At 39.6% G+C, this 16310-nt stretch overlaps 1 protein-coding gene across 1 annotated transcript in view; it reads right to left on the reverse strand.

Annotated features, from left to right (window-relative positions):
* Nucleotides 1–16310, reverse strand: part of camta1b (calmodulin binding transcription activator 1b) — a gene marked incomplete at its 3' end in the record, with an annotated part of 228930 nt that overhangs the window by 62051 nt on the left and 150569 nt on the right. Inside the window, exon 5 of the mRNA XM_079482727.1 lies at nucleotides 14052–14187. Within this exon, the coding sequence (XP_079338853.1) occupies nucleotides 14052–14187 (136 nt within the window). The remainder of the gene's footprint in view (nucleotides 1–14051; nucleotides 14188–16310) is intronic.

Below are 16310 nucleotides of genomic sequence, written 5' to 3' on the forward strand. Positions count from 1 at the left end.
ACGTTCTTCTCTTTTGTGTTCTGCAGAAGAAAGAAAGTCATATTGGTTTGGAATGACATAAGGGTGAATAAATAACAAAATCATTTTCATTAGTTAAATACTTCGAAGGTCAGCAGGCGGCGCAAGACTTCACTTGGGTCAAATCCCAACATGTATCTTTTCGTTCTTGAAAGAAAGATGGTCTTAATATGAAACCTCTCTACAACAAGGCAAAATATTTACAGAAAAACTTAAAAATGTACCATAATATAGAAGATTATTTTTGCACCGTATATCTGTTCTGGGTATTTTTGATAGAACAATAACAAATAAACGCCCCCAAAATTATCTTGCAAACACATTACACATTTATATTTGGATATATAAATATGATCCCGTGACTATGCAGTTGCAGACATAACTTCGAAAGACTAAAAACAGAGCAGAGTTATGGATGTATACAGTAAGCAAAAATGCAACCACAATTTCTTTCTTTTTTGATGGAACTAGCAAGATAGTTCCCGACACAGCCAAACTACAAATAACGTTTGTCCGCTGAACTCATATAAGCGCTTACATTTACCCCAAACCGTATAAAATCCTCACCTTTCCGCTCCGCATGAAGGTGTGCTGCCCTTGGCAGTTTTTCTGTCTCAGTTTAGGAATCAATTCAGCAAGAAAGTTTTTTCTTTCTCATGACCCCCCGGAGGGCTCTGATGGGCACATCCACCATCCGCACACACCTGGCCACACGAAACCAAAAGCATGAAACTCAGTAGACCCAGTGATGTGCAGATGTGCGTGTATAAGAGGACCAGATCTGTGTTTGTGTTGATGTGTGTAAAAACAGCACCTGACCCTCAGTTCACAGAGGACTTCATCTCTATGCATGTTTCTCACCAGCAGATGCTGCTGTGCCACAACCAGACAGCACAATTCCTCCAGACGTGCTGAGCATGTGTGTGTGTGACGGTCGTCTCGTGTGTGTATCCATGAGATGTAACGAGCAGCTGGGGAGATGTGGGCTGTCTCACATTACACCTCACTCTATAATTCTGTCGGATGTTGCAAAGGAATCAACAGCAGTTAATAGGAGTAACGACCTTGACTGAGATTTTCTGCGTCCTTCCTCGCATCTGCGTGTTGCGTCCTATTAGCTCGGCCATAAACCACATGTTTCGCGTAAAACCACCAAAGCGAAAGTCATGAATAAGCAAAAATTCATGCAGCCGGCAGCGCAGTGAATACGTTCTGCCAATGAATGTTACGGGATGAATATGTGAGCATGCACTAGCGGTCAAATGATGGAATCATGATCGCATAAATGTTTGAAAAATGTTACAAATAATACAAATGTTTTGTAAAACGTGGAAACGTTTCAAAACTTGATTTGGTGGGTCAAGCTTAAAAATGCAGGTGCTACAAACAAATTGCAAAAAAACATGATGCCATAGAGGAACCATTTTTGGTTCCCCACAGAACCAATTGTTTCTTAAATATTTATTTAGTGTAAATAACCTTTTTTACTAGCACAGTACAAACATAAATAAATATATACACAATTCATATATAATATAAAAAATTCTTTATTGAACTGTACAGCAAAAATGGTCCTTCTATGGCACCATGTAGCACCTTCAGTTTTATAACATTTTTTGGTGGTTTATATATATAGTAAAATATGAACTATGTATAAATCTTTGGCAAGCAAGACATTCCTTTCAAAGAAACTCTTACCAAACCCAAATGCTAAGAGAATACCTATGAAATTCAATATAGAGCTCTACCCAATAAGCATCATCGCAAAGCACCATTACAGAAAACAATCTGAGGCAGATTATATTTCATAAGAATGATGTAGAGCCTTAAACTTAAACCCGACCCCACTTTAGAATCTAATCAGCTGATATATGAATGCTGGGATGGATGTTTATTCAGGTACTACTTGGCAAAATCACGGTCAATGTGTAGGTAACTGCAAAAATCTGTTGCATGTTGTAATGAGGGTTTGTCGAAACTTCATTTTGATGCAGCCCGCTGTGTAGGAGGTGTTTTCATTTAAATGTGAAAACACAAGGACATCAAGAGCCCCGACGAGTCCATGCCACCAAAGCTCAAGGTGTTATTCCATCTGGACTGTTAGGAACTGTAAGATCTCTCCATCTCATTCTTTTATAATCTAACAATCTGACAATTTGTTATTGTAAACTAAACTGAACTGAACTGAACTGAACTGAACTGAACTGAACTGAACTAAACTAAACTAAACTAAACTTACTTTCAAATAAATAAATAAACATTAAGGGGTGGTTCCCAACAAAGGGTTTTCTCTAATAACAGGACTAGGCCTTGGTAAAATGAGGACATTTAAGTAGTTTTTACAAACATGGCACACAAAAAACATTACTTGTGTGCATTTTAAGGCAAAACGATGGCACGATGGATGTTTTTTAGGATATGTCAAAGCAAGTTGTTTTACATTTACATTTTACAGTAAAATGTAGACATTTAGCAGACGCTTTTATCCAAAGCGACTTACAAAGAGTTCGGGGAGCAATAAGCCATATGTCATACAAAGAGCAATAGTACAATAGGTGCTGATACAAGTTACTTGTTTCAACAAAAGCCAGAACAAGACCTGTTGAGAGAAGAGGGTTAGTGTAGGTTTTTATTATAATTATTATTATATATTTTTTTCATATGTTTGTCAAGTATTCGCCGAAGAGGTGTGTATTAAGTAGTTTTCAGGTTAGACAGCTCTGACATTTACTTGAGTCTAGGACTAGTCTTAAACCCTGAACGGGAAACCACCCCTAAATGTAAATATTACTTTCTAAATAATGATCAAATAAATACATAGATGAAAATAAATGTTTCTCTTAAATATGGTTTGACGATTTAAAAAATTTAAATATTACTTACTATTAACCCTATAATCTTAATTCTCTTAATATTCTGATGTGAATTGTAACCCATGTGAGTTATTCCAAAATAAAAAGAGTTTAATAATCTTCCATCGAAAAAGGGTTACCAATATTACTTTTGATATTGGTAACCCTTTTTTACATCTGCACAACTTGTGTGCTATATTCCTAAACCATATAGGCCTGGTTTCACAGACCGGACTTAAGGCTAGTCCTAGACTAAAATGTATACTTCAATTCAATATTAACCGAAAATAACTTTCCTTGACATATCTTAAAATGTATCAGTGCCATTGTTTCGTCTCAGTATGCACATCAGCACTGTGTTTTTCTAAGGCATAGGCCTAGTCCTGGCTTAAGCTAGGCCTTGTCTATGAAACCGGGATGTAAAACTATATGATATCTCCTTGTCAGGAAAAAACCTACATTTACTCTATTATCCAATAAAATCTCCCTCCTCCAGCATTCCGCTCATAGCTCATTCAAATACGGCACGTCAAGATGTACTGCGTATGCTCGACATCACTGATGTCAGATGTCAGTGGCTCTCGCACGTCTCATCTTTTTTGTTCTACGGAAGAAAGCACATCGACGTGCGGGTGAGTAAATGCTGACAGAATATTCATTCTTGGCTGAACTACACCTTTAAAAAGAACAGGGTTTCTCTGCGAGCCTGCATTTATAAAGAAGCTCAGTCTATTAAACAGAATGAATAATACACAGAGCTTTAAGCAAACACTCTCCTCTCCTCCACAGCCATAGATAGTGAGAGAGAAACAAAGGCTGACACCTCGCTTTCTCCCCTCGAGACAGACATTATCTCTCTTCTCCTCTCACCCACTGTGTCTCAGTCAGTCTCTGCACTTCTTTCTGTCTCCCGTTTATTTACTTCCCCCTCATTTCTTTCACCATCACAAACTTTCTTTCTCTATCCCTGGCTTCTCTTTCCTGTCGTTCTTCAGCTCCAGGCAGGGCGCATTTTCATACATTTCCATTCATAACAAGAGGGTGATCGTCCCCCGGGCGGGCCAATCTTCAGCCTCTTTCTTTATGAAGCACTCCTCTCTCCGTTTCTCTCTCTCCTCACGCAGGTTTAACTCCAGCTGTTGGTAAAACAATGCCGGTGCATCTTGGGAGCAGGTGAGGCCGCCAATTACTCCGCAATTACCTGGGTAATTATGCAAACTCGGAGCTGGGAGGAGGTAAACCTGCGCCGTCTGCGAGCTGTGCCATGGAACGCTGAGAGGGCGACGCACGCGACTACGCTGGCGTTCTCCGGTGCCCGCCGAGCTAAAACGTGCTTAATTAGAGCAGAGAGAGAGAGAGAGGTTTGTAATGTTCAGACTCTCACTTCATCAGCTGCCAAACAGATGCTGAACTGGAGCACGAGGAGGTGTTACGCTACACACATCGAGTCTGCCGTTGTGCTTGGGTTCGAGGAGGGACAGGGTTTTGTCCAAGGGCATCAAATCCCAACTAAACTAACACAAACAGACCACTGATGACCAGATACAGATGAATCACAGAACAGCAGGTGACGTGTAAGTGGTAGTGAACCACTTGTCCCTGCTTATCTCTGGACAACCGTCTCTCTCGACCGAGCACATCGACAATTCAACCTGACCCTGAACGATCATGCGACTGTCCTGCCTTACTCATCAATGGTTACCATGACGGCGGAGATCAATGGGAGGTCACCCGTGGGTTGGGGTCAGTAGATCAGTTGACCCCTTAATGTGAGGAACGACCCTATGCCTACCGAACCGGACGGATGTGCGCCTGCGGGTTTGAGCCGTTACTCCTGCAGTCAATCACAGGAAAACACATTTAAGCAACAGAAACAATCTCTGACAACCAGAGAGGGGAACCGGGAGGCGTGTATGCAAATGCATGTGTCAACTTCTGTTGTGTGTGGATTGGAACGGATGCAAATGAAGGTGTTTATGTGGGAGGCAGAGGGCGGAGCGACGAATGAAACAGAATGAAAGAGAAAGTAAAAAGCGGATAGATTTGCTATTGTGTTTGCGCATGTGGCTCTATACTGTGCGTCTGAAAGGTTTTCTAAGATACCGGATGTGTTTTCAATGTGTTAAATCCAGAAATCCAGAGTCTTCGTAATGAACTGAAAACAGAGGGAGAGGGAGAAATAGTGGTGTGTAAACAAACTAGAGTGAAAAGTGAAGACAAGAAAAAGACTTTTCCTGCACTCCAAAGGCAATGTACAGAAATTAATTGAGTGAAAGAGATGGACAGTTTAAAGGTGAAACGGGTTACAGACCAAAGTGGAGCAATTGTTTTCTGTTTGCCTGGAGCTGTGTATCTCTCTCTCTCTCTCTCTCTCTCTCTCTCTCTCTCTGGCTCTCACATGATGCTTAAACACATAACGGACAGTTCCAATCCTGGATGACCATTCAATTCATTGCTCCTAAAACAGACACGCCATAGACTAACATAGACTCTTACAAAACATTCGCTGCCAAAATGTGTGTCCACTATGCCACCATATTGAGCAGGGAAAGACTGTTTTAAAAACACATACAAGTGAAGAGGGAAATACATTTTTATGACATAATGCAATTTACATTTCTCAACCAATTTCAATTGTCTACGATACGTGGAGTACACATAACCACCACTTACTGACAGAAAATCAATAATTGTGAAAACTCACTTGTCTTGCATGGGAATAGTTTTAAGTGCCCATCCACTTGTATGTATTTATGCAGCAGTCTTGCCCTTCCCAATATGGCTGCATCATTGACCCATCGCATGTGGTGTCTGTCTCTTTACAGGTATTTTAACCATGTTTTAACCATATTATGCATTATGGGCTTTATAGAGCAATACATAGATAACTTAAATATTAAGCTATTCAAAAATAAAGCATTTTTAGCTAAACTGCATACAGTCAAAGCATCGCAAACACTTAGGGACAGATTTACTAAACATTGATTCTTTTATATACTCTCCTTCCATAATGTTTGTGACCGAAGAGGAAACATAGCAATGGATATGCAATAATGCTAGTCAGCAAAAAAAGCCTTTTTAGTAAATACAGACAGTAGGTGCACATTTAAAAATGTGAGTATTACATTGATAATACTCAAATTTTTTACACCAAAAGAGACGTTTGTGCTGCTGTTTGTGCTGCCGCAAGCTGTTAATAAATCCAGCCCCTAATATTTACCACAGAAGCCATCATTCAGTCGTGCAAAATTGTATCAAGCAAAACAGAAAACCTCTCTTTCTCCATCATTTGTTCAGTCTTTGGATGACTTGAATTGCACGTGCCGTGTGTTTATTCGGACGTTTCCATGAATAAACCGCACATGTTGGGGAGGGTATTAGCGACCTAATGCAAGCGTAACCTGCTGAGTTCGCCTGTCATGCCACAAAAATACATAGTGAAAAGATAGTGAAGCGTCTCAATTTTCCTCTCTGTAGGAAAGGCTTGTTAGACGGAGAAAATGGCATCAAAAACAAACCATACATACGACATAAAACATTTAAATAACGTTTTTTGTTTGAGGCTCAGAAATATGCATCTTTTATCGGCCAATATATATATGTTAACTGCCTCCAAATAAAAAATATTGGTTATCGATTGTTTTTTCAATTTTTCATTCCCCCTAAGCAACGATACGAAAAACGTGTAAGACAAAGATGATTCCTAAATGAAACACAATGAAGAACTCAAAAGTACCACTCTTACTATACTCTAAAAACTTGGAATTGCAGGTATAGTTGGTTATCTGATGAATTGCTTTTAATATACCGTGAGACGCTTTAGTTAAAAGCATCTGTAAAATGGGAAACCAAAATGTAAATACATAATACACAACACATAAATACAGAAGGCGTATCAGTTGCTCTTCTAGGCAACACACGCAACACAATATACAGGCTCTCTCTCAATTTCATACAGAGACACACACGACATTCATAACACACAACACACAAGCTCAATAAAATACAGACATGACATACCACACCAAAACATCGATACTGGAAGGCCACACACACACGCACGTGCACGCGCACACACGCACACACACACACACACTTTAAAGGATAAAAGAGCTTGTGGCTGAAAGCCAACAATGATCTCAATGGCTCCTTCTACTTGCAGGAAAGAGAGGCGTATCGATCGAGTCTCAAGGCATCTCCTGTGTGTGTGTGTGTGTGTGTGTGTGTGTGTGAGCGTGCGCATGAATGTGTTTGAATAAACACACTTATATGTAGGTGAGTGCGTGTACACTGTTTAGCATTCATGTTATATAACCCCAGCCTCCACCTGGCCCCAAAATGGATTATTCAGCAAGAATATTAGATGTGGTCCGACATAAAAAATGGACATCAGACCAGAAGAGCAAGTCAAAGAGTCCATCACAAAAGAGCAACTCTGATTGATCGAATAAAATATTCTTTCCCCACCCTCGGTTATCTCCGTCGTGATTGCATCTCTCTGCTCGGGAAACCACACCGTCCGTCGTCCGTCTTATCGGACTCACGGGCTGAGATACAAACAGAATGCACACGAGGCAACTTTATATGTCTCTGACTTCCCCCGCTGCCCGTACCGGAGCACAGAGTCACGCCCAGGATTGATGCTGTGCTTATTGAACATAACGCCCGACCAAATTGCCTCTCTTGCTTTTACACTGTGAATAATGCAAAAGCCACGTAGTCCTTTGAGCACAGATAAATAATCTATGGACGCTTCTCGATGGATTGAGGTCGGGGCCTTCTACAGCTGGCTGGCGGACTGACTTTGGATCAGTTGTTGAGGATAAAAATCTCTCTCTCTCACACACACAATGTTTGCAAATGATTCATTCTTATGCCATCACTGACACCCATTTCACAATTATACAATTTACATTTCAAGCAGCACTGAGTCATTCGTCTAAATTGGTGTCTGCTTTTATACCAATCAAACGAAACGTACTAGCGTTTATTTAAATGCTGCACTAACAAGACACGGAGAAGCACATCAGCCTGAGCGGATACCGTCTGGGATTATTTGAAGGAAGCGGTTCCTCTTTTCAAGAAACATCGACTCCCTCAGCTGGCTGAGATTAGCTTTGACAAATGTACAATATGCCGTTTCATGTTCACAAAAAGCACATAAAAGTCAGAGAGAAGAGTTAGAGAGAGACGGAGCTCGATGACAAACACAAGTTGACAGCTTCCAAGCACCATTGGCAGCCATCTTGTCTCCTCCCGCTATGGGATTTCCCAGCAGCTCCAGCAATAATCCATACGCTTTTATTTTGCCGATCTGTACCTCACACGGCTCACTCGGTGTTCTCCTCAGAGGCCGCTCTACGGTCGTCTAACTCATTCACAAAGTTTCTTTCTGGATTTCTGCCTCTGTTTCTTCTTCAGGCTTCGCACCGGGGATTCGGGGTTCAATACACCTGCCTGCTGTGAGATCCAAATTCATGTGAGCAAAGAGCGAGGAGGAGGGGAGTGTGAAGAGAATCATTGAGAGGAGAGAGCGCTACTATCAACAACACACCTGCTCAGTTACCTCGTCTCAAAACGGATGCCCTGAAGAGACCGGGTACTCCTGCTATAGTTTAACCTGGTACCTACACCACAATTAGGTCATGTTTAATTGTTCCTAATGTCCAATCCCATCACCCATCAAACATTATTTGCTCTGTTTTTATCATTAGAACAAACAAACTTTTTTTAGTAAATACTAAGGATTACTACATTGTATTCTACAGTTTATCAATTTACAATAATTCAAACTACAGAATACTATAGTATACTTTAGTTTGTATACTATACTATAGTACAACTAGTATAATATACCACAGCGTGGTGAAATTTAAGGAATACCGTTTCTGGGTCCAAGCATCAATCCATTTCAAGCGGGGCTACAGATTAAACAGCTGTTAATGAGCACAGTTTACTCACATCGCATATTTTAGCGGAGCATTACTATAGTATACTATAACTCATAGTATACACTACAGTCTCCAGGCTTACGGATTCTCCGACATTAATATTTGAATAAATTATGAAGAATGGGGATGTCGTTACGAAGGTTAGGATCGTGGTTTTCCGATAGTTTTACAGCTCGCCATGAGCTTATATTAGCATTTTTAGTTGTTTGCCTATAGCATCTTTTTGAGTGTTTGGACCCGGAAACAGTATACGACCTTCCATATGTGGTGGTATTTATTATTGTTACAAATACTATAGTTTACTTCTGTATTTATGCTATACTTTAGTACAATTACTATAATTTACTACAGTAGACTACAATTAATCCATTTACCATGGGCGCACGGGTTCTACAACATCAGGAAAAGCAGGCCGTTCCTGTCGTAGCTTGCCTTGGTCTGGGCTACTGCAATTCTCTACTGGCCAGCCTTCCAACCAATGCGGTCAAGCCATTGCAAACGATCTAGAATGCAGCTGCACATCTAGTTTTCAATCAGCCTTAAAGAAACCCATGTAACACCCCTCCTGATTTCACTTCACTGGCTGCCGGATGCCGCCCGCATCAAGTTTAAATCACTGAATTTGGCGATCAGAACTAAATCACCAAATTCGCCCCTTTACCTCAACTCCTTGCTCCAGGTCTACATGCCCTCCTGTCATCTTCGGTCTGAAGATGAGCGACGCCTGGTTGTTCCATCACAGCGAGACGCCAAATCGCTTGCAAAAACCTTTACTCATTTGGTTCCCCTGTGGTGGAATGAGCTGCCAGCCTTCACCCAAACTGCAGCATCCATCACAACTTTCAAAAAACAGCTCAAGAAATACCTGTTACGCATTTATCTGACTAACCAAAAACTGTCTGCCGTGTGTCTAAAAAAACAAATCTTGTTGTTCAGTCTCTCCTTTGCTTACTCCAGCTTTAATACTCCAAGTAGCATGGCCTTGTACTGAAGGTACTGTTTAGCGTGTTTACAAAATGTTTATATGACCTCCTATTTGTAAGTCGCTTTGGATAAAAGAATGAATAAATGTTAATACTAGAAAATACTGCAATATTCTAAAGGTTTTATAGTACAGCATGCTACAATTTACTCCTCCTGTTAAGATGCATGTGAGTATATATAAAAAGGTTAAATTTGCGTTTACAAAAAAGCATAAAAACAGAGAGATACTAAAATCTGTCTCTGAACAATTCATAAAAGACAACAATCAAGATCTCCACCGCCAAACTTGGTTGAGTTACAGTAACACATCACACATCACGAACACAATAACCCGACAGCATGCAGATGTTTGTGTATTATATATGTATGCTTTCATCTGGAAGTCAAGTTATTTTTAGATGCTTTTTATATGCTGCAATACTTCGCTAAATCTAAACCCCCGAAACTTCTAGTCAGTTGTTCCAAAATCTCCTAACCAGGCGTGCGATGAAGTTTCCAGCATCATTTTTTCAGTCTTGCTAGGGTGTGAAACCTTTGCACAAAATGACGAAATCACAGATGTCAAAACACATCAGACCAATCAAATGTCACTGTGGGCGGGGCTACACAACGCATCAGAAATACAAACCAACCAGCCCTAACAAATACAGATAAGAAATCAGATTTACACATTGTTTTCAATATCTTTATCCACTGTTTAATGTTTTCAAGGTATGTGAGAAGTTTGATTCTTTATATTTTGCATTACAGTCTCCTAGGCCCGATTCTCTCTTTGCCCTTCTGGCAATGAGTTCAATAAACAAAAAGATTGAGTTTAATTGACAGGGTTTGTCTGCCCCTAACACAAGAAATGTAAGTCTGTATGTTTCTGTGCTTCTCTCCAGGCATTAGAAGCCATGCTAATAGCCCTGATTTATTCCTGTTGGTTTAATCTGTGAGTCTCCAGGCGAAGAGAGCATCGCACACGAATGAGTCACATCTGTTCCTTCTTCACACTTATGCTTTCGGCTGTGTGTTTGTATGTGTGCACACACAACAGATGTGTAGATGTGCGCTCAATTCAAGCCGTCTTGGTTCCCTTCCTATTCATTTTTTTTCAGTTTTAAGATGTGAACAATACCAATGAGCTACAAGGTGACACGCAATATTGTAGTGTAGTTCTGTGCGTCTTTGCACAGACCGATACCTTGAAATGATTCATTAAGCATCTTTAAAGCTTGAAAGATAAACTCGCCTGTCGAATAAAGGAATAGGATGAACTGTGACTGTCAAAAAAGTCACCTGTCAAAACAAGACAACGTGTATTTAACAGAAAACTAGGCGTAAATATTAAAATTGATAATAAAGACAAAGTGAATGGGATTAAACAAAGCCGTGGGTCGTGTTTGAGTTACTGTGATACTTAAATATCTTTCCCTCTAACAAAGCCTGTCTGTTCAGAGGTAAATGTCCAAAAATAAGACATTTTTATATGAAGACAATAAAACAATTTCCAGACCATTAAGATTGATGATACACAGACTATGATAAGGTGTCATTACTGTTATGAGTACAGATGTTTTAAAGTTTCTTGCATTTCTACAATTAGTTTTCTGACGTTTATTCTCTATTACAGCAATAATTTCTACAATTAGTTGAATTACTGCAGTACATAAACAATATCTTTTTTTGCATTACAGCAATGACACACAAACACACTTCATCACTTTCTTCAGTCCTAGTTCAATCATCTTAGTTTCCCGTATTAGTGAAACTACCAAACAACTGCAATTATCTTCTGTGTCGCCGTGACTACTGTTCCCATGACTACTGCTGCCATCACTAGGTAACCAGTGGCTCTGGTGGATGCTGGTAACACAGTTCAGGTCTTTATCACAGCAAACAGAGACGGTAAAGTTGTATAGATCATGTGTTTGGTATCTGAAGGGCAAGAGGTGCAATTTAGGAAACGCCTGAGATTCATTTTTGGCCATCTATATACTTATACTATATACTAGCAACCTGAGCATCAATTAAAGGAGTCACTCACTTCAAATGAAGCCCCAATAACTTTACTTTTCTGAAATGTATATGTTTTGTAAACAGCACCAAATGTTGTTTTAATTGTAATTAATGTTAAGTGTTGAATTGGTAGAGCATTGTGTTTGATTCCGAAGAAAAATTGTATACATCGAATGCACTATAAGTCACTTGGGATAAATGTTTACCAAAAGCATAAAGATAAATTAGGGATGCACGATAAATTATCAGCCATGACGGTATCGGCCGATATATTATAGCTGATAAATCATAAATAATTTCCTCTGGTTAAACTTTTTCAGCTGCACGCCGCTCACAGTTAAAATACTGTACGGGCTTAATGGTTACCTTGTTTTCTGCATTCAATGTTTTCAAATAAAAGCAGTTGTCCACTTTTTGCCTTTTGTTTCAATCTTACGGAATTGTATATTATTATTGAAATATTGTATATCGGCCAATATTTTGGTTATCGGCTTCCAATGTTAAAGAAATATCAATTATTGGCCAAAATGTACCTATCGGTGAAGAAGAAACTCATTGAGAAGACAAACAAAAGTGTACTTTTTTACTACTGTTCAAAAACACGCACCAAACGAAATATTGATTTATCCTTTGCAAGAATCATTACAATTTAAAAAAATCTAATGTATATAATATACCCCCTTTAAAACTGATGAGATTTGGAATGGAGATTTTTATACGCTTATACGCTTTCATTTGAACTTTCTATCCATCTTAAGCCGGAAGGCATTTCTGTCATTACTTCAAAAAGAATCCAAAAGCCTCCTCAGTGGATTACAGGATCACCAAATAAAACTAATTTAAACCTGATTCAAGTCTAATGTACTTTAACGTCTCTTATTTTACTTTATTGGAATGAGAAATGTGTTTATTGGTTCAACACATTAAAATAGCCTCGGCCTATCGTACAAATTATATATATTAGATACAAATTTCCAGATACTTGTGGAAGTGTTTGAGCTGATGATTCAGGATTCTGTTCTTGCCATTTACATCGCAATATATTTAATGATGTGGACAGCAAACTACAACACAAACAAGAAATAAACCCAAAGACTTATCGCTCCTGCCCTTTTAGGCCTTTAGTGCATGCGAAACCATCATCGGTCAAATGAGAGACATTCCTTCCGACCCGCAGTCCCTCCGGACAGAAACATCTTGTATGATTATTGATTCAACATCAGCTGTCCACCCATTTTCTATCGGGTTTTCAAAGTGTCAAACAAATTTGGAGAATTGACCAGCATTGAAGAAACTAAACACAAGACATCCAAACCGAATTCTCACGCCTGTCATCCTTTAACTCTCCACATCAGTACGTCTTAAAGGAACAGTTCACCAAAAAAATTAACATCATTTCAGCATTTACGCACTTGCATCTTATGTTCAAAACACGCACAACTTTCCATTTAAAAGTTGTCCACATGACCAATTGTTATGAAAAGTTATGAAAACTATTGCTCCCATCCCTTTTAATTGTATTGAAAGCAGCATTGATAGTCTTCTGTGAAACACAAAAGAAATAAGGTCATACCGGTTTGGAAAGACCAAATGACACCAAAATGGTCATTTTGTGGACACTCAGTCCCCCTAAAGCCTATACATACCTTCTAAACATACAACAAACAAAGGAAACAAGTGCACAGAGTTCATGAGATCGACCCGTTTCCACGGGCAGGTAGAGAAGCGTCAGAGGAGACGTCAGTGGCTCGCACTCATCCGTGCGTCCGCTTCATTCGTTTCTCTTCATTAGAGTCAGTGAGCGGGAACGAGATGGCCGGAGACATGCTTCATTACGATCTTCATTTAAAGGGGCCACGCCTGAGCTGACACATTAGAGTCATCCGCACGGGGATGGCCATCGCTACGATGAGGGGTAGATTTTGGAAAGGTCGTGTGGCACGCATTATCTATATCATGATCTCTTGCCCACACCACATAATCGTGAAATACATTCACCCAGACTGTTCAGAGGTTGAAGCACCAATGTAGCAACATTGGTACAAGCAAGAGTGTGAACGTGGTATTTCATTACAAAAATAATGACACTTGCAATTCATTTCAAAACGGTCATGCTGGCTCTGTAACAACAGGTTTCATTCATATCACAAGCAGACGGACTGCTGGAGGCTTTTAACCGTGTGTCTTTGAGAATCCCTGCGGTAGAGAAATGTTATCTTACTGCTAATAGCTAGCGGTCTCTCACCTCCACTCCCTGCACTTTTAGCTTCATGTGATCCTCCCGCGTGGTTTTGCCGTCTTTTCTCTTTTTCCAGCAGTAGCCATCTTTCCTGTATTTCACCTTCTTCCTGTTGTAGAGTATCATAGACCCATTCTGCGGCCTGAGAGAGAGAGAGAGAGAGAGAGATAGGTTAGATGGCTCTGAAGTTGGATTTGCTTGTACGCATGTGAAATGCTTTGAGGGTAAACAAAGGAAACAACAAAAACGATTGATTTAAAAACTATGTTTTTAATAAATACATGAAACTTCAACTAACAGAATCTATGAAAAGTGTATAAAATGGACTGAAAACTGATAAATAATGAAAGAAAACCAAGACTGTTTGGGTGGAATTTAGCTACATCGAAGGAAAATGATGCCGGAGCATTTGGCGTAACTGACAATGTTTCCTAAAATAAAACTAAAGCTGCATCTATAAAATAAAAAATTCATGGCTGAAACTAATCACAAAAATGTTAATCGCTTAAAATAAATGATTCACTTTTTCTTTAGAATAAACTCATTAAAGTCTCTTTGAGCATATTGTATCATAACAATGGCACAATTGACGCAACGATGCAAATGAACGCAAGTTTCTCAAATCCCAGACCGCAAAGAACAGACTTGTGTCCTCGTGGAGACCGGCCTTCGATGCATCCTTGATATCGAGAACACATCCAGGTACTTTCATGCGTTCTCCATTGTTGTGTTCTTGAGTGTTGGAGTGGACTTTGACGGTTATTGATGATGTAGCGCGAGAACACAAGGACACAAGACTGCTGAGAAACAGCTAACCTCTCAAACTCTGTGACCTTTTCCCCTCTGAAGTAAACAAACAACCAAACCTTTTTCTTTAACATCCGTGTCTGGAAACAACGATGCTTTACAATCTGATATAACACATACAGCATTCAGTTTATAGATAACAAGGAGGGTCAAAAATAGGAGCTGCTTTTACAACAAATACGTTATTCATATTTCCGCCAATACTAAAACATTTGAAGATGTTTCGAGCTGATCCGAGTAAGCTACAGATCTTTATTATCATGACAATTTCGTCTCTTATGGAGTAAAACACATGATCATGACAGAGAGTCGTCCACAACTTCATTTTATATTGAGGCCTTTGTTCTGACACATCACTTCCATTTGTACAGGCAGTTTATAGCCAGCTTTTTCTCTCTGCCGAGATCTTAGTTTGACACAGAAACAATCGATCTTGAGGCTTGCTCTGAATGTAATGGGAATCGGTGCAATGGTCATTCACAGGTACCATCATGCACTGGTATGTCATTTCTCACCATCGGCGAGTGTTTCTTGGGTGCGCTTTGCCAAGAACAAATGAGCAAAACCATCGTGTCCATCCTAAATATGCCATGCCAATTTAGCAAGACATTTGTGCCTTTTATCTTTTGAAGCTTTTTAACTTTGTTTTCATAAAACTGAGCGAAAACTGAGATACGAGCCGGAATGTAATAATATCATTCTTATTACTGCCTTGAGCAAGACATGGCGTTCTGAGTTTTAATCGTTATTTATTTTCACGTCATGGATGCATTTCATGGAGAGTAACTTCACTTGATTCAATGTATTTGTATAGTTTTATACATACATATTGTTTAAAGTAGTTCAACACTATACATTATGATCTATGATCATCTTTGCTACATCACAGAGAAAGATTACATTTTAAAGTAGAAATGCTTCATGAAAGTTTAGCATTTCCATGATGAAAAAATTAGCATGCTGATTAAGTGGGTTTTGAAGCATGATAGCTGGTTTGTGCTGGTTTAAGCTGGTCCTTAACTGATCCTGAGCTGGTTTAGGCACAAACCAGCTACCATGCTTCAATACCTACCTAACCAGCATATGCTGTTTCAACAGGGTTGGGATAAAAATGCATCTGTTTTTTTAATCCTCATGCCCCTAAAATAGACTTGACTTTGTTTTTCACATTCAAAGAGATTCGCCCATTCAGTGAGTGGCTACACTTAGAATAAATACTTTTCTCCATGTAGCACGGAGGCGAGCATTTTGTATCGAACGCTTCGGTGTAATGCTTAATATTTTAACAGGACTATTTATCTCGTGTGCGTCTAAGCCGCGCGCTCAGCTTCCTTTCCTCGGGACCTTTCGCTAAGCCATTTTCTTTTTTAATTGAAGGCAGTTTGTAGCGGGAAAAAAATGAAGCACTTTAGCAGGGGAGTGTGAGGTGAGCCCGGAGCACATTTCCCAAAAGCAGCC

This window comes from Barbatula barbatula (assembly GCF_947034865.1).
Source record: "Barbatula barbatula genome assembly, chromosome: 20".
NCBI classification, from domain to species: Eukaryota; Metazoa; Chordata; class Actinopteri; order Cypriniformes; family Nemacheilidae; genus Barbatula; species Barbatula barbatula.